General features: G+C 42.3%; 1 protein-coding gene across 3 annotated transcripts in view; it reads left to right on the forward strand.

The window, feature by feature from the left end:
- The window catches only part of LOC124553634, a 518,253-nt gene that overhangs the window by 272,350 nt on the left and 220,947 nt on the right, over window positions 1-24,956 (forward strand). For all 3 annotated transcript variants that reach the window (XM_047127501.1, XM_047127504.1, XM_047127503.1), the window contains one exon: window positions 24,610-24,747. In XM_047127501.1, the coding sequence (XP_046983457.1) occupies window positions 24,610-24,747 (138 nt within the window). The remainder of the gene's footprint in view (window positions 1-24,609; window positions 24,748-24,956) is intronic.

Raw genomic sequence — 24,956 nt, forward strand, 5'->3', positions numbered from 1 at the left:
AAGCGTGCGAGATGGTAGACTAGTATGTTGTACGTAAATCTAACATACTCAACAATGTCAGGCATACCTACTGCAAGACTACTAACAGTTTTTACACAGTTGCACCACTTTCTTTCTTTTTGCATTTCTTGTTTCATCAGTGGAAGTTTCCTGCTGTCTTAACATACGTATGAGTGCTACCTTCAAGTTCTTACCTCTACAGGGTGTTTGAAAATTCCTCTCACAAAATTCAAGGGCTTGTATAGGGCAGTGACTACATAATATTTTGAACAGGAACCCACGTCTGGGAAGGTATCGTTTCCGTTCTAAGACGGTATAAATTTAAATGTTTAAATCAGCCATTTCTGCATGAGGAACTGAATTAGGCGTGATGTGATACAGTTAATGCCTGAGAATTAGAAAGGAAACATAAGGAAACATCCATTATCACTTAAGTACATTTGTCTGTGTAACACTTACACATTACATGTTAACATTATACAAAAACAAACAAAAAAACCCAGCACACTGTAAATACACTACAGTACTGATGCATTACAACAGCAGCTCGATGTGGCGACCAGCAACGTTGTTACAGACACTGCCCACAGCACCGTCTACCCTGCTGCATACCAGCACAACCAGCTCTTCCACTTTTCTGTTCCCCTCAGCAGATGCAGACACCATACACATATGTACTGAAACTGTCGTAGAACGCAAACGGTACGTTTCCGGACATGGGCTGTCATTCAAAATGCAGCGTCATTCTAAATGATGGACCCATTTTCAGAGCTTCCCATTTATTCAAGTACAAATCCAAAATGAACAGGTCCGATACCAATGAAAAGAGGAACTTCCAAGGGATTCTTTCATTATGTTTGCTATCAGTATAATAGATTTAATAATTCTCAACAATTTTTAATTAATTAGTTTTTAATAATTATATAATAATTAGAAATGTGATAAATGCTATAAACGTTCAATGTGGCCACCATTGGCTGTAAGGTAACCAAACTCGTCCCACACACGCTTAAGCGTATCTGCTGTTGCTGAGTGCACGGCAGCTGTGGTCCGGTTCCACACATCGTTCAAAGTGGTCTGTACAGGCGGGATGTAAACAGCTTCCTTCACATAACCTCGTAAGAAATAGTCGCAGGCTGTGAGATCAGGAGATCTCGGTGGCCAGAAGTGCAGAGCCAGGTCATCGAGTACCCTGCGACCGATCCAACACTGAGAAAGAGAGTCGTTCAGAAAGCCTCGTACATCACGGTGCCAATGCGGTGGAGCTCCATTTTATTGGAAAATGAAGTCCTCGGAATCTTGCACAACTTGAGAGAACAGCAATTGTTCCAACGTGTCCCAGTATGTGCTTGCCATTACAGTTCTTTCTGCAAACAAAAATGGTCTGTAAACCTTTGTACTGGCTAAGGCACAGAACACTTCAGTCTCTTTGTTGTTGCAATGGTGAATGTGGATTTTTCCAAACCCCATATGCGAACATTGTGCCTGTTGACTTTTCCTCTAAGGTGGAACGTCGTTCTGTCTCTAGAAATTACTGCCCTACTGCCGCGCGAACTCTACCAGCCGCTTCTGAAACCATCACCACCCGCCTACCGCCGCCTGTCAGAACGTTTGAAACTTTCTCTTTCCATTGGTATAAAGCTTGTGTGGGAATTGGTACTGTCAATAGTGACCAATAATGGGCAATTACAAAGCCAGGATACGGTATGTCAGATGCAGTTAACGGTAAGAGTATAAGCCGAAGTTAGTAAAGGAGACCAGATGCCATACACAGTCCTAGTCTTTCTCCAAGTCGCAGGAGACCTACATTGCCGATTTTTTGAAGTTGAGTGGAGGAGAAATGAGTGGGGTACAGGAGTTTGTGATCAGAGGATATGGCAGGATGCAAGCCCGATTAGTTCCGGTGTTCAGGTGTTTACAGGTGGGTCAGAAGATGGATTTAGAGACACTGCTGGACAGTCAAATCAGGCTGAAAGGGGGTTTGTGCTGCTTGTAGAACAGTGAGATTTTGAGGGTTTTTTACAGTTCAAGACGGTAACCTGCAGAGACCATCATGTTGTAAATGGATGTAAGTGTGGAGAGAAAAGGGAGGGGCATTGTTTTAGGTGTCAAAAGGTCATGTGTTGAGGACCAACAATGACTTGTTTTATGTCATGCGAAATAATAGGTACATTCAGTTCTGATTGTGATATGTTGTTGAAGTAGTGGAAACAGGGAGCCAGGGGTGAGGCAATAGTATTTGTGCATTCACAGATTGCAGGAAATGGTGAGTAATCAATATGTGAGTCATCATAAATGAAGAAGATGTTGGAGATATAGGTTGCAACGTGATCAGCTTTGTTTAGGTTGTCAGGTATTGGTTGATGTTGTAGAAGAGTGGACAGTGAGTCAATGGAATGTTTTCCAAACTTGGGAGCGTTAATGGGGAGTGTACCACTGAATCTGGTAGAATTCTGGGGCCAGTGCCGATATTCTTTGAATTTAATAAGTTATGTGTCCTCGGAATCTTTCAAGACGGCATACATGAACAAAACGTCCTCGGTTTTCCAGCCGCGTCAATTCGAATAAAATCCTCGAGCTTTCGATGGCCATCTCCGCCATCGTCTTTAGGAGTTCACTGACCACCGTGGCTGCTACGGTTTCTCGCTTGTAAAGGCATTATGACATCATCAGGAGCCAATCAGATCGATCCAATGTGACGCGCGCGCTTATGTCGACCAGGGCAGCTGGGGGAGCTTTTGCCCGAAGCAGCTTCGGTGACGTCAGGTGGCGCCAGGGGCAGGCGCCACGTTTGAAAATGCCGCTCTCGCGCCGCGCATCTGTGTCTGCTTTCTTCGATGTGCAACGCCCGCCCTCATGCCCTGCTGAGTGTATATCCCTGGTCTCTGTCGAAATTGTTGTTGTTTAAACGAATATCGACCGCTTCCTTTATAACGCAGTCCCAATATGTAGACGCATGAACCAACACTTTTCTATTTTTGAAATGTATTTTATGTCCATTTCCTAGGGAATGCTCCGCTATGGCCGACTTGTCAAGCTCCCTTTGTTACTAGTGTGTTTCTGTACATGACAATGGTGTGGTATCCTAGTTACGAGTCCCTAGGAAGGAATGGTATGAGTGATGGGATTGTTGGAGGAATAGTATAGCTTATAGGGTGACAAGGATACATGATATCTGTGGGAATGTTGGCTGATATAGCATCTGAAAAGAACTGTAAGAAGGGTGGGGTGGGATCAATATAATCTGGTAGGTGGCAGGTTCTGTGTGGCTTCCAATATGCATATCTGTGAATTCCTGGTAGACGTTTCCGTTGATGTGGCAGTATTCTTCGATAACACTGCGACAGAGGTTGGGATCTGGTGCTTGGACTAGAGGCAGTGTGTAAGCGATGGTGAGCTGAACAGGTAGGTGGTCACTTTCAAATGGATTGGGGACTGCTGCAGTGAGGCGTCCAAGGAGGTTGAGAGGAGACAACTAGAGTAGTGTCCTAAGGGTAGGTGCACTGGGGAGTCGAGAGAATGTCCCCTTGGACGCGGTGTGTAACCGAATGCTGCAATCAAGCAGAGGATCTACTGCAGATGTTGAGTCAGTAGCAATCACACAGGTTTGAGACGTTTGGTCAATATGGATGAAGAAGTCACAGGAAATGGGGTGAGTAGGTGGATTTATGTAGTGTTACAGATAACTGTTAAGGTTTTGAAGAAGATAGTAAGGATAAGATATTCAGTGGGAGTATTTCATAAGGGCTGTGGTCAAACAGGGTTTTTCTTCTGGTGACCGATTGCAACTTCACCTTTTGCCACTAGAATGCGATTATCTGAACGTCCACAGTACACAGAAAGATTCGGATGGTCTGACAGGATTTGTATAAGGATTCATTAAATAGGAAGCCATGGATTTTGTATTGGGATGGAGAGTGTATGAAGGGGACTTTCCTTTTTAGAGGAGAATGTTTGTTATGGAATAGATAACTTGGATGGTGAATACAATGAGTTTAAACTAAGATGTCGAGGTGGATGGTTGTGGAGGTAAGTGAATTGGGTGCTGAGATGGAGAGATTACTGTGAGAAATGTCGTGAAGGGTATGTGGGGTAGATGTTTTGGAGCACAATCATCATGAATTTCATGACACTTCAGGCATGAGGGGTTTGGTAAGTTCGGACGTGGCTTTGCATTTCACGGAATAGGAGGGATAGGTGTTGTTTCATGTGCTGTACGAGGTGCATTCAAGTTCTAAGGCCTCCGAATTTTTTTCTAATTAACTTCTCACCCGAAATCGATGAAACTGGCGTTACTTCTCGACGTAATCGCCCTGCAGACGTACACATTTTTCACAACGCTGACGCCATGATTCCGTGGCAGCGGCGAAGGCTTCTTTAGGAGTCTGTTTTGACCACTGGAAAATCGCTGAGGCAATAGCAGCACAGCTGGTGAATGTGCGGCCACGGAGAGTGTCTTTCATTGTTGGAAAAAGCCAAAAGTCACTAGGAGCCAGGTCAGGTGAGTAGGGAGCATGAGGAATCACTTCAAAGTTGTTATCACGAAGAAACTGTTGCGTAACGTTAGCTCGATGTATGGGTGCGTTTTCTTGGTGAAACAGCACATGCGCAGCCCTTCCTGGACGTTTTTGTTGCAGTGCAGGAAGAAATTTGTTCTTCAAAACATTTTCGTAGGATGCACTTGTTACCGTAGTGCCGTTTGGAACGCAATGGGTAAGGATTACGCCCTCGCTGTCCCAGAACATGGACACCATCATTTTTTTAGCACTGGCGGTTACCTGAAATTTTTTTGCTGGCGGTGAATCTGTGTGCTTCCATTGAGCTGACTGGCGCTTTGTTTCTGGATTGAAAAATGGCATCCACGTCTCATCCATTGCCACAACCGACGAAAAGAAAGTCCCATTCGTGCTGTCGTTGCGCGTCAACATTGCTTGGCAACATGCCACACAGGCAGCCATGTGGTCGTCTGTCAGCGTTCGTGGCGCCCACCTGGATGTCACTATTCTCATTTTCAGGTCGTCATGCAGGATTGTGTGCACAGAACCCACAGAAATGCCAACTCTGGAGGCGATCTGTTCAACAGTCATTCGGCGATCCCCCAAAACAATTCTCTCCACTTTGTCGATCATGTCGTGAGACCGGCTTGTGTGAGCCCGAGGTTGTTTCGGTTTATTGTCACACGATGTTCAGCCTTCATTAAACTGTCGCACCCACGAATGCACTTTCGACACATCCATAACTCCATCACCACTTGTCTCCTTCAACTGTCGATGAATTTCAATTGGTTTCACACCACACAAATTCAGAAAACGAACGATTGCACGCTGTTCAAGTAAGGAAAACGTCGCTGTTTTAAGTATTTAAAACAGTTCTCATTCTCACCGCTGGCGGAAAATTATATCTGCCGTACGGTGCTGCCATCTCTGGGACGTATTGACAATGAACGCGGCCTCATTTTAAAACAATCCGCATGTTTGTATCTCTTTCCAGTCCGGAGAAAAAAATCGGAGACCTTAGAGCTTGAATGCACCTCGTAGTTAGAGGGGAAGCTATGTTAAGGCATAGCTGAAACAAGTTAGACGCTTTTCCGGTGGACAGGTAATGTAACAGCAACAGAGAGGGCTGCATTACGGTCTCTCGGAGATGATCCTGTCATTGTCATTTTACTTTCGGACAAAGGCAATGCCACGTTTGTCTTAAACAAACAGGATTAGGTACCAAAGATGCAATGTTTATTATCTGACAGCGTATTGCAGGATCGATGGTGACTCCACAAAAAGTGTTGAGAGCAATATGTACAGACTGCTGAAGAAAAATGGTTTGTCGTGGGACACCTTCAAGAGTCCTAACGACTATAGTGCTATTCCCCCTAGGTCATATGGTCTTCCGAAAGTACACAAGGAACGAGATCCTTTCCGTCATATAGTGAGCAATATCGGCGCTCCGACATATCGTGTAGCAAAGCATCTTGCTTCTCTGTTGAGCCCACAATTTGGTCGGTGTGAACATCATATCAGGAACCCAGCTGATTTTTTACGTCATTTGGAGGGAATGCGGTTGAATGACTGATATTTTAGTAAGTTTTGAAGTGGACTCTCTCTTTCTCTCGTGTTCCTCTGTGTGATTCGCCGTGGTTAATTGAGGTTAGGTTTGGTGTTGAATTAACTAACCTTTTTCGACAAGTGTTGACATCCACTACTGTTTTTATTCAATGACCAGTATTACGAGCAGACAGATGAAGTTTCCATGGGTAGCCCGTTGTCTCCTCTGACTGCAAATTTGTTTACAGAAGACTTCAAGGAATGTGCATTGGAGTCCGCGCCTTTGAAACACGCCCACTTCTACAGATATGTTGATAATACTTTTGTTGTTTGGCCTCATGGTAGGGAGAATTTGAATGCCCTTTTAGCCCTTCTGAACTCGATCCACCCGAACATTCACTTTACGATGGAGGTGGTAGAGGATGGTTGCCTTCCCTTTCTTGACGTTAGGAGGAATGGTTGAGGGACCAATGCGACATGCAGTCTACCGGAAACGTACTCTCACTGACTCGTATTTACAGGCTAATAGTTGTCACCATACTGCCCAGCGTGAAGGGGTACTCCGTACCTTGGTACACAGGCCACATACCATTCCCGACACTTGGAGTTTGCCAGCTGAGCTGGCCCAGCGTGAAACTACATTTCGTCCAAATGGTTATAGTGAAAGACAGATTGAAGGTGCGTTGTGCTATCGACCGGCTGTGCATCGGGTGACTGATGATAATACTCAGTCGACACCTAAGTCTACTGCCTTTCTCCCTTTCGCAGGAAGCACTTCCATCAAGATCGGTCGTATTTTGCGGAAATACGATGTGAAATGTGTTTTTCCGACTTCCATCTAAAATAAGAGTGCTTTAAGGTTCTGTTAAGGCGGGTGTGTATTGCATTCCTTGTAGCTGTTGCATGGAATACTTTGGTCGGGCTATCAGGACAGTGGAGGAACGATGTACCGAGCATAAACGGCACACACGGTTACAGCAGCCAGGTGGATCTGCTACTGCCGTACATTGTTTTGATACTGGTCATCCTCTGCTATATAACAACACCGAAATATTGTCGTACACGTCCAGCTATTGGGGCTGTGTTATTAAAGAGACTGCTGAGGTTAAATTAACGAGCAATCATGTAAACCGCGATAGATGCGTTTGTTGAAACTCTGCTTGGAATCGTGTTCTCTCCCTCGTCAAAAAACAGAAGAACAGAGTCAACGCTACCTCGCTTGCCAGTTCGTAGTCTTTCACTATCGATACCTCTGGTTATCTTTGGTGGCAATGTCTGTGTGTTATCTCTCCTGAATCACTCCAAGAACAGAGGTTTAAAATTTGTTTGTACATCGCCTGTCGGTTTCAGTTTGTGCCTTCAAAATGGCGGGGTGTAGTCTACTCCCGTCGAAATATCGGCGGTCGCTGTAAATTGTACCTGGCTGAATTCCCGTAAGTTGTTTGAAAATTTTATACGCCAGGAGAAACTCAGATCCCGAAGAGAAATTTCCATTTAGAGCACTTTGTGAAGCACACACCGGTAGCAAGCGAGTGCCTTGATGACAAGTATGATTTACGACACACGCTTTCTTCCCCTACTTTTGTCGAATGGTTCGTTAAACTATCGGTTGTGTATTCTACTGCATTCTACTAGGAGGGATTTGAAAATTTAGCTTGGCCTTAATACGATCGATGGAACTGACAATACAAGTAACAGAAAAAGATATCGTTGAGTATGTGAGGCGAAATTGGTCAAAAAGTGACATTTCCCGATTTTTATCTCTTAATAATATTTGCTCTCTCAAGAATAATTAGCCGCTTCATATAACGATTAATTCCAATAGGAAGTATAGTTTTTATTATTTCAGAGTTAATAGTGCAAGTGTAAAAGTACTCTATCTCCGGAACTACTCACTCCAAAAGATTGTGGTTTACAGGTATTTATTCCTTGAATTCATGTTCACGTTAAGAGGTTGGATGCAGTGTGTAAAATGAAACAGCGACATTACACATGCATTTTGTGGAGACTCCAACTGGCAAAAAGGAAGGCTTACAGACGAAAACATTGATGAACTCCAGCAATATTGTGGAATGGCAATAAGAAACAGAACATGTGACCTACAAGGGATGAACAGAGCAGTGTGGGCTACATTCTTCCTCAAATCATCCCCTGAAGATACACCCATACATGGTCTGTGCCCACCTCGTGCTGATTCATGGTGCAAGTACCGCAAAACTAAGGCAGCTGGTACGGAGGAACACTTCTGGCACAAAAATAGCGTACCATTTACAGTGATGAAAGCTAGACAGTTAACTCATCGTGAAGTTCTTTCCAAATATCTCTATGGTCGAACGCAAAACGCGAATGAGTCTTTCAATAACGTCATTTTGACCCGCATACAAAAAAAGTCTTTGTAGGAATGACGACTCTACGCTTGGGTGTTTGTGACGCTGTGATAACGTTTAACGGTGATAATAAGAGAAGAATTAGGGTACTACAGCAACTCGCTATCATTCCCGACCTTCCAACGGATGGACTTAGAATCATGAAAGCCCTGCCTGAGTGAAACTGTAGTAGAAAAAATTTCCGATCCCTAATTGTCGAAGGTTCTGAAAAAATGGGTCATCAATATTGCATGTTTAACGCTGTATGTATGGGAGGTACACTCTCCCATTAACACTATCAAGACATGCATGTTAAACGTCATTTAATTACACGTCGAAGTATTATGGAGAGATACAGAGACAGGCGGCTGGGGTAAAATACAGGAAGCAAAAGGCTATTTACAATTTGTACAGAAACCAGATGTCAGTTATAAGAGTCGAGGTATATGAAAGGGAAGCAGTGGTTGGGAAGGGATGAGACAGGGTTGTAGCCTATCCTCGAAGTTATTCAATCTGTATGTTGAGCAAGCAGTGAAGTAAACAAATGAAAAAATCGGAGTAGGTGTTAAATCCATGGAGAAGAAATAAAAACTATGAGTTTCGCCGATGGCATTGTACTTCAGTGAAGGACAGCAAAATACTTCGAAGAGCGGTTGAATGGAATGGATAGTGTCTTGAAAAAGGATGTAAGATGAACATCAACAAAGGCAAAACGAGGATAATGGAAAGTAGCCGAATTAAGCTGGGTGATGCTGAGGGAATTAGATTAGGAAATGAGACACTTAAAGTTTGGGGAGCAAAATAACTGATGATGGTCGAAGTAGAGAAGATATAAAATGTAGACTGGCAATGGCAAGGAAAACGTTTCTGAAGAAGAGAAATTTGTTAACATCGAGTATAGATTTAAGTGTTAGGATGTCGTTTGTATAGAGTGTAGCCATGTATGCAAGTGAAACGTGGACGATAAAAAGAGTTTAGACAAGAAGAGAACAAAAACTTCCCAAATGTGGTGCTACAGAAGAATGCAGAAGATTAGATGGGTAGATCACATAACTAATGAGGAGGTATTGAATAGAAATGGGGAGAAGAGGAGTTTGCGGCACAACTTGACAAGAAGAAGGGACCAGTTGGTAGGACATGTTCTGAGACATCAAGGGATCACAAATTTAGCAATGGAGGGCAGCGTGGAGGGTGAAATCGTAGAGGGAGACCAAGAGATGGATACACTAAGCAGATTCAGAAGGATGTAGGTTGCAGTAAGCACTGGGAGTTGAAGAATCTTGCACAGGATAGAGTGGCATGGAGGGCTGCATCAAACCAGTCTCAGGACTGAAGACCACAACAATAACTGAAAGGGTACAATACTGTCCGACATTGAAAATAGGTACAACTTACTTCATTATTTTTGTCAGAACAACATTTTTTTTTGTAAAGCTAACTCAATTTCAATTAATACAGCAAAGCCGGATACCAGTGTGGGAAAGAATGACAATTTATTTATTTAATTGATCACATGTGCACTCCCACAAAGTAAATCCCTACATCCAGTTTGGTGAGATCTGTGAAATGAATGAATGTATGGTCGTCTGCTAACCGCATGGTGATGAGTTTACCAATCGATTATCATCGACTATTTAGCCGTTCCTGGCAGATTCCTTTTAACAGACATGCATGTCAAGCTTTGTACCTCCCTATCCATCCTCTGTAAAAACATTGTCATTTGCTACTTTCGACGCGCTCACCTCGTTCGCCTGAGAAACCGTAGCTTCCCTAAGGGTAGCTGCACTTTCGCTGCATACCTGACCTAGTCCCGGCTTGCCCGCGTCATCGGGAAAAGCCCCCGATTGCGAACAAAGCCCGCCGCTCAAAGGATCACCTAGCAGCGGTCCACTGAACAATTTAGCCCCTTCTGAGTGTTTGTCGTTCTCTCTCACTAGCCCATGATCAGCAGTTACTTCCTGCAGCACTGCTACGTTCACCCCAGAATCGCTATTCTCCATGGTGACTACACTTTTCGACTGCAACCTAGTTACCACGGACATTACGCAAAAAAATTATACAATGATCTTCCAGCCCTGGGCGATATAGCAATTAACTACATAAAAAAATAAAAGATCCTCACCAATGCAGAAAGAAATTACAAACAGAAAAAAGTTTTATTTCTTAGCGCTATCACAACACATTCCATAAAAAAAATCTTAACAGCAAACCCTAACAGCAAAATATCCTGGCAAAATATATCCTGGCAAAATATATCCTGGCAGGGTCGAAATTATGAGAGGCACCTACATGCCTTGCTCATACTGTGGCATCAAGCAGTCAGGCCTGCAAGATGAGTGGTCTGCCAAGCGAGTGGATTCATTCTTATTTATCGAGTAACATGAACTCTAGTACTCACACTTAAGTTACAAGTTATCCTCCTATATGAATAATACGCAACGGAAACACGCTTCTGACTATCAGTAATTTACAGAACTCTGACTGTACACTACGCACTGGTAATACCACATTTTCTTTTTGTCTTTTATTTAACGGGTTTTATCGACACGTGGCCACCGCACTGAATATGAATGGCGCACACATTATAAATTCGGGACATTATTACAACATACAATTCGAAGGAAAAGTCACCAATATTTTTCTTTTCACTATCTTATTTATTCCGATAAATTCTCTAACCTAAACACACAAATTCTATAACCTACAACAATAACACATGAGAAATTCCGCCCAGTGGGCATGGCTTTACAATGGTGAATCTCTATATTATGGTCTCTTAATTATTTTTAACGCTACAGTGCACTTTCTGGATAGGATGGTGGATCTTTTATTATACCTCACACTTCGACTCTCACAATCATCATCACGAAACTTTCCTCCAGACCGAGCGGTACCGAAGGAACAAGCATAACCCACTAATCTTTTGAACCTACCTCGCTACTCTCCCATGCAAACCACACATACCCAAATTACATGACATACACCACACTACAACATGAAATACTACACAGAATAGTCACAACATTATCACTTTCAGCTTTCCCACTTCAATCAGTATTTATCCCAGTTTCACACGACACTGCCCCACTTCATAATTCCACTTTCCTACTACGAACTCTGGAGATATTTGCACGTCTTCCTGTGCAATGCAAGCCAAGTGGCGTTGCTGGATAGACGGCCGACTCACCTTGATTCTCTCTCAGAGTTTAAATCTAGCGTCACACGGAATCATATCATGCAAAGTAATATTAAGAACATCACACACGCGAGTCCTCAACTGATACCATGGACGAGTACTTCCCTTTATCCTTTGTCTCATACACAGATTGAGACTCACACAGTACTCACCACGTGGAAGTACTCGTCTCTAATTTCAAGTCCTGCACACGCCATTTCTTAAATATTTCAACTTATGGTACACACGCTATTTCTTAAATATTTCAACTTATTGTACACACGCTAGTAATTCAGCTTAACTTAAGCACACGGAAGTATTTCAACTTATTGCTACACGTGGTTTCATTGTGACCGTTGGCCACTTCCGAAGATTACTACAATCCCTTTAATATTACCTGCCTGACATTTAATTCTCCCCACAAAAGTTCCTGAAATAGAGAAATTATTATTTCAAACTACTCTTAAATATTCCACATGCATACCATGTCTCCACTTTTTCGTCATTACGGAGCACAACTAAAACAGGTCTTAACAGCACAAGATCCAGCGGCAGAGTGCTGAAACATGGCCGTTCTCGAGGACCTCTCCCATCTCTGTCGAGGTGGGGGAAGCACCTTGCTATCGTATTGGTCAGCCACATTTCAGGCGCTCAAAGCTCTGGTACATTTCATCTCTTTGGTCCCACCAAAGGTGGCCAAACGATCGTCTCAAAGATGATCATATATTCACATTCACTATCTGCGGTTGGCAGACGACCATACATTCATTCATTTCACAGATCTCACCAAACTGGATGTAGGGATTTACTTTGTGGGAGTGCACATGTGATCAATTAAATAAATAAATTCTCATTCTTTCCCACACTGGTATCCGGCTTCGCTGTATTAATTGAAATTGAGTTAGCTTTACAAAAAAAATATGTTGTTCTGACAAAAATAATGAAGTATGTTGTACCCATTTTCAATGTCGGGCGGTACTGTACCCTTTCACAACAACAACACAGAGACAGGAATTCGAAAGTGAAAGTAAAGTAACTTGATTTCCGTTCACTGTGGGCGGTGGAAAGTGAAGATAAAGTTGAGTTTGGCACCACTCTACCAGTCTTGTACATGAGCCTTCTACAAGCCCATAAACGCTGTACTCTGTACAACATCACTCGCAGACTTCTGCTACTAGGGTTGGCGGTTATTGCTGAGACAACTAGTTTTCGCTGAAATTGTTTTTTTTTTTTTTTCAAATGCCAGTTTAACCTGTTGAACCCCTGCAACACAACCAGTTTCTCAAATAGCCGATTTTCGATTTTTTTTGTTCTCATTATTTCGTGTAATAAATCTAGAAATCGAAGAAAGACTGAAGAATTTTGTCTCAATGACGCTCAAGGTACAAAGGCAAAATGTTAAATCAAATCGGAAAAAAGACTTACTTGATCTGCTATTCTTCTATCACAAAAAATCACCGGTATTCTGCTACTGGTTCTATTTTTTGAAAGTATTCTCTTACTGATTATAATTTTTTGAAACTCTTCTCAAGAATCATATCACTATTTGGGAATTACGAACAGTCAGTGCTGAAGGGCGGAAACTGGGGAGAAAGCCTCTATGGGAGTGTTAATTTGTCCACTGTCATGGGCTACAAGCAGGTGGAGGCATGTTGTAAAGACACAGGCAGCAGATCAGCTACTTTCTATTTCCACTGTATACTATGAGTGAATTGTTGATAACTTTTTAATTTATTAGTGTAACCGCAATTTCCTTCCTCTTTTATTATTTCATAGAAATGGCAGGCAAATCTCTAATCTCCCAAAGCAAATGAAACATTGCACTTGACTCCTACATACATTGTAAATATAAAAATACTTCCAGACTAGGGTTGGTGGCATTCTACAATACTATGGATGTACGCCGACAACTGCGAGAAACTACCGTACAGACCTGGTCAAGTACGTGGGGGAAGGGGTGGGGGAGGGGGAGCGGGGGTGGCGGCTTTGTTAAAGAGGCTCTTAAGAAGGTAACGTTTTTCATTTTACTCTGAAAATTCATTTATTTATTTAGTTTATGTAATAATTCCTTTGAGAGGTATTCATACTAATGGTACTTGGCCTCTTAAACTACGCAAGAAAAACTTTTGTTAAAAAAAATGGTTCAAATGGCTCTGACTTAACTTCTGAGGTCATCAGTCACCTAGAACTTAGAACTACTTAAACCTAACTAACCTAAGGACATCACGCACATCCATTCCCGAGGCAGGATTCGAACCTGCGACCGGAGCGGTCGCTCGGCACTAGACGGTAGCGCCTAGAACCGCACGGCCACTCCGGTCGGCTTTTGTTAAAAAAGTATTAGATTTGGCTATAGGATAACTTCAAACGAATAAAATTTTGAATCAGTGTATTGCTTCTTCGCTAACAAAGCGCAGTTCACAAGGGAAAGGCCTCAGACACGGCCCACTGATTCGGCTCAAATTTTGCAAGTCGCTTGTGTACAACCTAAAACGAGGGAAGGACTAAGATATTTTGGCAGAACAGTCCGCCCGCCTCCCATCTCTTCCAACGCCTCTGCCCCTCCCCCCTCCCATTATTGTGAAAATCACCCCTAAAGGTTGTGACGAGCAATCGACTCAAAATTGGCGGGATCGATAAGCCGGCACAGTAGCTCAGGGTGTTCGATGAGAGGCTGGCTCCTCTGTGTAATAAGAGCTGAGTGAAGGGATCAACGGATGTCATGTGACGTCCGCTACGATCAAATACAACGAACAATAATGTTTCCTGTTTATGTCGATGTAACTAGTTTTTGTTTGTTGTGCCATATCTTTCAGTTGCATAATCGACCAGAGCTGAAACATATAGTTGGGAGCCTAACACAGACGACGGCAAGCGGGAAGTTACCGACGCTGCGTTTTCGTTTGTAAAAGTGTTGCAAGACAAATGTATTATCAATGGACTTCCCGAAGCAGGCAGTTCTGTCTCGCGGCGTTCCAGGTTGATAGGAGCGGCTATCGAGCGATATTTGGATCTGACGAACGAAATGACTTTTGTTGGTACTGATGAACTATACCATGAAGGCGAAGCAGAAGGTGATTTCAGTGGAAGCTATCACAACTAGTGAATCGCAAACTGGTCATAACACTTTGGAAATGTCCACGTCGCAGGCAATCTGTGCTTCACCTGTTCCCGATAAGTATTACGAACCGGTTACTAAACGGCTGAAGTACGGCACTATAACCTCTTGAAGCAAATGTAAAGGCTCTAGCGCTAGCCAGGAATCATCCAAATTGGAACTTACAAACACTGCAAAAGAACAGACCAACAACAGCCCTGAAAAGGAAGAAGGACCTAAAATTGTGGGAAAATGATATTGTTAAATGAGGGACAAGATACGACGAATGTCAGGCGATAAATAAGTGGACATAACAACCGATTTGTCGAATATCGTCGTCGTAACGAGAATCTAACAACGGGAATAATCCAGGAGTGGGCATCAGGTTCAGCGCCTCAGTATGCGACCGACAAGGATTTTACGTTTGCTGCATCATTATCTTGGGCAAGAAAGTTCAAATCGGAATAAAAAATCGTCAACGACGCGTCTCTAAACACGTCTCCCACAAGGAGGTAGAAAATATATAAGATATACAGAAAGTGGAGGATCTTTTGATCACGGCGTCACTTATGACCGGTTTTAATCGAGATTACGTGATCAACAGCAATCAAACAGGATGCAAGTATCGGGTGAACATTCGACGCACGTTATCGTATAAGGGCGAAGAACGAATCCTTGTCGCATATGGTTGTAAAGAAAAAAGACTAACGCATTCGTACACAGCATCTGAAAAAGTATTGCCTCAGGTTTTCCAGTGTTTACAAGAAACAAAGGTCTGACAAATTTATTTGCCTACCTTTTTATCATTTCCTATTGATTCACTTAGCTTATTAACCCTCCTATCCCTGTCAATTGATATATGGAAATATACAAACGAGAAGGATAACATCCGCTACGTTTCCTTGAGATTCGAACCCGGATTCTCCGCTTCCCACACAGTTACCTTAGCCGTTGCACTATTTTTTCTAATCATCTAATTTTGTTCGTTGCCTTTGTTCGGGGTCCCATGTCCATGTCACCCGTTATAGTTCGTTGTTGATGGATTCACTCTTTTTTTTCTTTTTTTTTATGACAGAGGGCAGCTAAACCTCCGATCGAACACACTGAGCTACTGTGCCGACCAGGTTTTCTTAAAATCGGGCAGGTGCTGAGCCAAAATTTCTTAGAGTACCGTACTTCGTTTTAGGTTGTACACAAGCGACCTGAGCCGAATTGGTTGGCCGTGTCTAAGGCCTTCCCCTAGTCAGTCTTCTAATATAACTTTCACTTTCGAAGAGCAGGAGAGTCTTAATGTTAGGCTGAATAACTTATAAAGTCAAATGGGATCAAATTTCTTTTAACAATAGCTGTCTTTCGCTAGTACAATCTCATATTCAAATTTACAAGTTATCTAAAACAAAGTTAGAGTTTCTTCAGCACATCATAGTATCCAAAGTTCCTAAATTCAAACGAAAATTTTATTAATATCTTTCACTTCATTAAAATGGTCAATTTCCTTGAATGATCAAGACTTTCTTTTAAATTATTATTTCAAATGTCAACTTGAAACTATAGCAATCATATTTATTTACAAACTAAAACGTAGTACACAGATTCAGCGAGCTAAAGTTTTGGGAACTTAACGTTGAGTCATGTGTTACTTTGAACTACATTCTAATGTATGAAATGTGATAAATCAGTTTGTATTTATCCATGATAACAGTCTCGGCTACTAATAACTTACGCTATGATGTACAACATACGTTGTCGTTTGTATGACGTTTATTTACACATATGTTGAAGTTGTGACGTCTGGTCTCACTGCTGGAAGGATATTACGAATGATACATTTCACAGTAGAATGTCACCCTTGTAGTAAAACTTAGACATAATATTGGGTGCAGAAAAATTATGTCAGGAAATTTTAGCCCTGGATAGCTGATGCCCGTAGGAATCAAAATTACTTATGTTGTATAGGTCGACAACGGACAACTTTTAAACTACGGAAACTTTGCGCCAAGCGCTCCAATTGGCCCCAGGGTTGCCGTGTTGCCGGATGCTCTGGACAGCACATGACCACGAATGTGTGTGTATCACGTTGGGACAGTGATGGGGCCATGGACGTTTGTATGTGTGAACCGACAGCCACACCGTTGCCCGTCAACCGACGAATGTCAACAGGGCACTCCAACGGCCAATCAGAACACCTAGTTTCCGTAGTTTAAAAATTGTGCGTTGTCGACCTACGCAACATAAGTAATTCTTATTCTTACTGGCATCAGGTATCCAGGGTTAATATCTTGTGACACAACTTTCGTCCACACTGTATATGGGCGTCCCACAAGTGAGGCAAGTTTATGCACAGATGCATAGTAGAAAATGACGATTCATAGGCCGGCCGGAGTCGCCGAGCGGCTCTAGGAGCTACCGTCGCAGGTTTGAATCCTGCCTCGGGCATGAATGCGTGTGATGTCCTTATGTTGGTTAGGTGTAAATAGTTCTAAGTTCTAAGGGACTGATGCTCTCAGAAGTTAAGTCCGATAGTGCTCAGAGCCATTTGAACCATTTGACATTTGAAAGCCGCCTTCGAATAAACAAGAGTCATTCTATAATTAAAGAGACAAATTCTTCTGGAGAAAAATCTATTAGCAGGGAAAGCTTGGTACTTTTATGGCCTTAAATTGGCATCACTGGGTTGAGCCCTCATCAGCTGATGTATAACATTGTTTTGTTTATAACCTGGAAAAATACATTTCAACATGGCTAGTCGGCTTGATACTCCACATTAGTTGAAGAACGTTCTGTTATTCGTATTTTACTTGCTGAAGGCGAGAAACCAGTGAATATATACTGTAGAATGTCTAACGTTTATGGTGAAGGTGGTATGAATCGTCCAAAGTTTTACAAGTGGATAGGGCAGTTAAAAATGGTCACGACTCAGTGACTGACGAAGGCCGTTGTGGCCGACCAGTGGCAGTTTCAAGTCTGTCACTTGGAAGTCGAACTGATGACATTATTCGCACCGACCGCCGTGTGACCGTGGAAATGATAGTTGATAAGGTTCAAGTTAGTGCTGGTACAGTTCATAACATTATCTGTAACAATATGAAGTACCGCAAAACATGTGCAAGATGGATCCCAAAGGAGCTGACGCCGCTACACAAGGAAACAAAGCTGGGGGTGTGTGCAGAGCTAAAGGAACGTTATTAAAGAGAAGGTGAGCACTTTATCAACAAAATTTTAACTTGTGATGAAACTTGGGTTCACTATTATGAGCCGGAACCAAAAAGACAAAACACGGAATGCGAGCACACCAACTTACCTGTCAAGAAAAAATTAAAAATCCAAACATCAGCAGGAAAAGTCATGTTGACGGTGTTTTGGGATGCTGAAAGTCCTGTTTTTGTGATTATCTCGGAGAGCACCGTACAATGAGCAGCTAGTTCTACTCGGATTTGCTTTTAAACCAGCCAACTAAGAGAGAGAGGCATCGTGGATCCCAGAAGAGAGGTGTGAATCTCCAGCAAGACAAAGCGCGTCCTCATATTGCTCAACTAACCCCTGAAACCATCGAAAAAATGGGCTGGGAAGTACTGCCTCATCCCCTTTACAGTCCTGAGTTAGCCCCTAGTGATGTCCACTTGTTTGGTGCACTGAAGGTGGCCTTACGTCGGAAGAGGTTCCAGGGCAACGAGGACGTGGGAAAGTTTGTGGGAAATTGGTTGAAACATCAAGATAAAGAGTTCTTTGCAGCTCGAATAAAAGAGCTTGTAACCCGTTGGAACAAGTGCATAAATGTTCAAGGGGAGTATGTTGAAAAGCAGAAAATGTATAGCTTTGTAAAAATTAATGCTTTTTCTACAGACTAATTTGTCTCTTTAATTATTGAATGACCCTCGTAAAGAAGATTTTGAGCCTCAAAAGTCTCCGAACAGATGTTCAGCTCGCCCTCGACGCATCTCTTTTTGTTTAAGCAGAGAGGCTGCATCTTTAAGGGAACTAGAATCTATCAGTAAAGAAAGGAATTCGGAAGGAATTGACTGTGGCCTATAGTAAGGGACCACGCCGGTTCCTGTCTAAGTTGAAAATGGCAAACCACAGAAAACCATTTTCAAGATTGCTGGTGGATGCATTCGGCCCACGCCGGCTCCTGAATCTACGGACTGCTAGCTACATGCCTCAAGGTGCAGAACTACTCTGGTCGGTGGCGAATTGGGAAAAACTGGTTGCCGCACATTGTTTTCAAATAAAATAAGGTGGATCACAACAAAAGATGTAATTCAGAAATTGCATATTTCTCCTTCAGTTGTGCAAGTTCTGTCATTTGATTGGGCATAAATGCATGCATATTTGAAGATTTGATTGTGCAAGAAATTCTTGTACAGTTATTATAGTATTACAAGAGCGTAAATAGATTTGAACTAAAGTGTGCGGGATGCAGATCGCCCACTACGAAAATATTCTGGAAACGAACGAACTATAGAGTGTGCTGTCATCACACATCCCTTCCCCAAAAGCTCCGTATCGGAACCGGTTTTCATAATTTTAGTACCGCCTGGGTGATAAGACTGATCAATATTTTACCATTTGGGCTGGTAATGATAGAAATATGAGCAATATTTTTAAAGAAATGTAACAATCGCCGTTTGGGCGACGTTTTTGCTGAGCCGTGACGTTTCCGAGCAACAAAGGCAGATCCAAGTGTATTTTTACGAACTGACTTTAATATTATTTGTAGTGCTGTTTATCGCTCTACTGAATATTGAAATACTGCATACACAGACTGCCACCAGTCTCCAAATAACGTGTCGTGCGCTAACATTAAACTGCTGTAGATACTTAATTAGGCTATTACGGTAGTGCATACCAGTGGCGGGTACAGAACATCCTAAAATGGGGGCGCTAAAGATACCTTGAGGTACATTTACTATTACCCTAATAAAAATTAATCAAGTCGCATGTAAAGTTAAATCAAGTTTTTTTTTACATTGATTCTATACATATACAAGAGAATGCCATCTTATGTTATTAAAAAGTTACAACTGTGGTTCTCTTCCTTAAATGATGAATTCTATGCTCCTATTCTTGCTGGCATATTGGTTAATTACATTGTCAGTAGAACAGAAAGTCAGGCAATTTACATGTCTGGAACTTTTATTGTCGATTCCGTTCTAGTTCATTCGATAGAGTTCCTATGTAGTAACAATGGGTTTTTAAGAATTTTCTCTAAAGTCACTGTTACCGGAGGTATACGCATCTATAATTTCGCATACACGCCGCGCCGGATTAGCCGAGCGGTCTGAGGCGCTGCAGTCATGGGCTGTGCAGCTGGTCCCGGCGGAGGTTCGAGTCCTCCCTTGGGCATGGGTGTGTGTGTTTGTCCTTAGGAAAATTTAGGTTAAGTAGTCTGTATGCTTAGGGACTGATGACCTTAGCAGTTAAGTCCCATAAGGTTTCACACACATTTGAATATTTTTCCCATACCTAACTCGTGTTACGTTATTAGTAAAAATACCGTTACGAGTCTCGCAGCAATATTTTTACTGAGCAATTACTATCTGTCTATATCCGGATCGCGCTCCAGCTACTGCCGGGTCTGGGCGCTGACGAGTCCTCTCCATTAGGCTCTGTCCTCCCACCACTTTTCTTCCTCCACTTGCTACCAGGTCACACCTCTCCTTTCCAGAGATATTCTCACTCCCGCTTTCCACCGTGTTCTTGGGCGCCCTCTAGGTCTTTTCCCATCCATCTTTAGTTCTTCCATAATTTTGGGGAGTCTCTGTCCATGCATCCTCCTAACATGCCCATACTATCTTAATCTCTTTTTTTTCAGTTTCTTCTCTCATACTTTCTTCTTTAAGGTCCTTTGTAATCTCTACATTCTTTACTCTGTCCATTCTTGTTTTTCCCTTAACTGCTCTTAAAAATTTCATTTCCGCTGCTTGCAGTCTGCTCCAGCCCCTTTTTGTCATTGTCCATGTTTCTCAACCATAGGTGACAATAGGGAAGTAATAATTGTTATACATAAGGAGTTTTGCTTTTTCTGAAACTTGCTTTTCCAAATCGGGTGTTTTATTGTTTGGTAGAAATTGCTTCCGTTCTGTAATCTCCTATTCATTTCGTTAGTTATTCTTACATCCCTAGATATTTCACTCCCTAAATAAGTGATACTTTCTACCACTTTGAGGGGATCTCCATTCAAGATAATATTTCCGTTGATCCCTTTCTCTCTTCCAAAAACCATTACTTCACTCTTATCATTATTTACCTTTAATCCATACCTTTTCATTATTTCCTTCGACACATCAAGTTGTAACTATAAATCTACCTCTTTATCACCCCATATTACCATAGCATCTGTAAAAATCACCTTTCCGCCTCTTTCTTTTACTATATCTTTAACTGCCCTACTCCTTCTCTCAGTCACAACATTAAAAAGTGCAGGAGATAGAATACTTCCTTGCTTAAGTCCTTGTCTTATTTCGAAGCATTCAGAGTTCCCCAATGGTATTCTAATTCTACAATTGTGTCCCCTCTACATTCTCTTTATTACATTAATGTATCCAGCATCTATATCTATCTTTTTCATTTCTTCCCAGAGTCTTTCCCTGTTAACTGACTCATATGCCTTTTCTATGTCTATAAAAACCATTATCACCTCTTTGTAATACTCCCAAGTTTTTTTCCATCAGTTGACAGATAGAAAATATCTGGTCGATCGTGCTTCTTCCTTTCATAAACCCATGCTGTTCTTCACTCAGCTCCTTTTCTATCTTTTCATTTATTCGATTTAGCAAGCTTCTTTCAAAAATCTTGGCTGTGTGACTCATAAGGGTTATTCGTCTGTAGCTTTTTCAAAGTCTTTTATTGGCGTTTTTGAAGATGGGAACAATGTCTCCGCTTCTCCAATCGTCGGGTATTGTACTATTTCTCCACACACTTCAAATTACTATGAACTACTATAATTAATACCTCACAATCAACTGATCACTCTCACTCTTGACTAATGTTCACACTAGCACTTGCTACAACTAGGACTTTTTACTTATTCATTCTTCAGTCTTCATATTTCTGCTTCAGAATGTAAACCAGCTTCCTGTTGGGCGAATAGTCCGTATTCATAACGTAACGTATCGAACGTTCTCTGTACAAGAAAACAATAGAATATTCGCGACTTTTCTCGAAGAAGTGCCAGGTAGAATAACGTATCGAGATCACTAGAACGGCCGCGACTTTTCTCGTAGGTATGTGTTAGCTATCTATGAGCCAGACGGAAACGTATAAAATACGATGACGCGGACGCGCGTGCTACACAAGAAAGTATTACTACTCGATAAGTCGATTCAGTCGAGTCGACTGCCGAAAGAAACGAACGAATAACGTGCGGGTAGGCTGACGGGGGCAGCGAGGGTGGTAATGCTGGCGGCCCCGCAAGAAGGGGAGGGAGGGGGTGGATTCGCGCCCCGCACGCCCCCCATGTGTATCCGCCACTGGTGCATGCGTATTTTAACTTACCATAATGCGAGTGGACGAATCAGAATTGCCTTTCGTCTTCTTTCTTGTTACAAACTTATTCAGAGTTGGAAACTATCAGAACAGCACACAACACAAAAAGCAATGAACAGCACCACTTACATTAAATTCAAGTACAAGGAAGAACTGAGCTGATTAACAAATAAGCATTTGAACTCGAATAAGGCGAACAATGTATAACAGTTGGTCTTGGCTAAAGTAGGGGTAGGCGACAGCCGACAGTGGTGTCGACAAACCGTTAGTTTAAATCGGTATTGGCAAATTGTAATGTAGCGACCAAAAAGTTCCTGTTCGGACGCTCTACAGTCCAAAATTGGCATGCCACTCAAGTAAAATCGCCTGGACCCTCAGGTAATGACCCCATCGATGCTCCATGTTGAAGACACTCTCTTGGCAAAATCCCGTGTCCTTCTGCGTGAACACCTGCGTTGTTGCCCGCTCACTTCCTCGCCTGACAAAAATCATCGCCCCTTTAAGGCTTTTCTTAAGCGACTATAAGAGTGAAAACTGAAGATGATTTATATGACGATCACTTTGGCTTTAGGAAAGGCACCTGAGAGGCAATTATGACGTTGTGGTTGATAATGGAAGCAAGACTAAAGAAAAATCAAGACACGTTCATAGGATTTGTAGACCCGTAAAAAGCGTACGACAGTGAAAAATGGTGCAAGATGTTCGAAATTCTGATGATAATAGGTAAGGTATAGGGAGAGACCAGTAACATGCAATATGTACAAGAGCCAAGAGGGAATAATAAGAGTGGACGACCAAGAGTGAAGTCCTCCGATTAAAAACGATATAAGACAGGGATGTAATCTTCGCTACTGTTCTATCTGTACATCGAAGAAGCAATGGTGGAAGTAAAAGAATGGTTCAAGAGTGTAATTATAATTCAAGGTGCAAGGGTATCAGTGATACGATTCGTATAACATTGTTATGCTGAATGGAATGAACAGTCTGATGAGTACAGGGTAGGTGTTGCGAGTAAATCGAAGAAAGACGAAAGTGATGAGAAGTAGCAGAAATGAGAACAGCACAGGCTTAACATGACGATTAATGGTCACGAAGTATATGAAGTTAGGGAATTCTGCTACCTAGGGAGCAAAATTACCAACGACAGATGGAGCAAGGAGAACATCAAAAGCAGCTGCTCACAAGCCACACATCACGCCGGTAAATGCCAAACGGTGACTCACTCGGTGTAAGGAGCATAAACATTGGACAATTGAACAGTGGAAAAAGGTTGTGTGGAAAGACGCATCACGGTACGCAATGTGGAGATCCGATGTCAGAGTGTGGGTACGGCGAATGACCGGTGAACGTCATCTGCCAGCGTGTGTAGTGCCGACAGTAAAATTCGGAGAAGGTGGTGTTATGGTGTGGTCGTGCTTTTCATGGCTTGCTCCCCTTGTTGTTTTGCGTGGCACTATCACAGCACACTGATGTTTTAAGCACCTTATTGCTTCCCACTGTTGAAGACTAATTCATGGATGGCGACTGCATCTTTCAACACGATCAGGCACCTTTTAGTAATTCACGGCCTGTGGCGGAGTGGTTATACGGTAATAACATCCCTGTAATGGACTGGCCTGCACAGAGCCCTGACCTGAATCCTTTAGTATACCTTTGGGATGTTTTGGAACGCCGACTTCTTGCCATGCCTCACCGACCGACATCGATACCTCTCAGCGCAACACTCTGTGAAGAATCGGCTGCCATTCCCCACGAAACCTTCCAGCAGCTGACTGAACGTATGCCTGCGAGAGTGGAAGCTGTCATGAAGGCTAAGGGTGGCCCAACACCGTATTGAATTCCTCCATTGCCGATGCAGGGCGCCACGAACTTGTAAGTCATTTTCAGCCAGGTGTCCAGATACTTTTGATCACATAGTGTATATGTGAATATTAGCTGCAAAATTTGTCGCGAATACAGTTAGTAGTAAATAATTAAGAAATTAAGACGTCATGCCTGCTACGCCAATTTTTTTTTTTTTTTTTTTTTTTTTTTGCATGTACAGCGAAAATGCAGTAAGCGATAAAGCTTTTCCCTTTTACCATTTTGTGTGCGGGTTTCGGTGATAAATAGTTTCACGAAGGTTTTAAATAACGTGTAAAGTTCGTTAGAGGTTGCTATGTGCTTTCATTCTCAAATACTGAATCAATAAATTTTGGCTATACACACGATGTGACGTACACCTCTTTCTCACCTTCACATCAACCCCTTTGATAGGCAGGTGTCGCTTGCACCCACAGCGCTTCCTTGCAGACAGCAAGTGATATGTGTACAAAGTTCTGTTGAAATCGATGCTGGGGTTTAGGAGGAGATGTGAAAAATACTTGCTTACATACATACATTTTTGTAATACGTATGGATTACTTAGACTTGTGGATATAAATTAATTTTTGTATTTTGTCCTAGGTTGCGGACCAAACAGATATGGAGACAATTGTTCAAAACGCTGCTCATTTCTGAGTAGTGCATGTGAAGGGATGGTATTTTGCACTAAAGAATTGTGTTCATGTGCACCAGGCTTGCAAGGAGCGAAGTGTGATAGACGTAAGTACTGTGTTAAGCTTTATTTCACACGTTAATCCGTGTCTGTATTTAGGAGTCAATGAGCCAATAGGTTATCCTGACTTACGACTCTGTTTCTAACTGATTGTTTCTATTCATGCTGTTGACAGATTTTGAGATTTATGTATAATTTCACGTGAGACTTGCTTTCCACAAACAAATTTAAAGTGTAGAAGCTGCTGCAGAGTATT

Source organism: Schistocerca americana, chromosome 11 (genome assembly GCF_021461395.2).
Source record: "Schistocerca americana isolate TAMUIC-IGC-003095 chromosome 11, iqSchAmer2.1, whole genome shotgun sequence".
Lineage (NCBI taxonomy): Eukaryota > Metazoa > Arthropoda > Insecta > Orthoptera > Acrididae > Schistocerca > Schistocerca americana.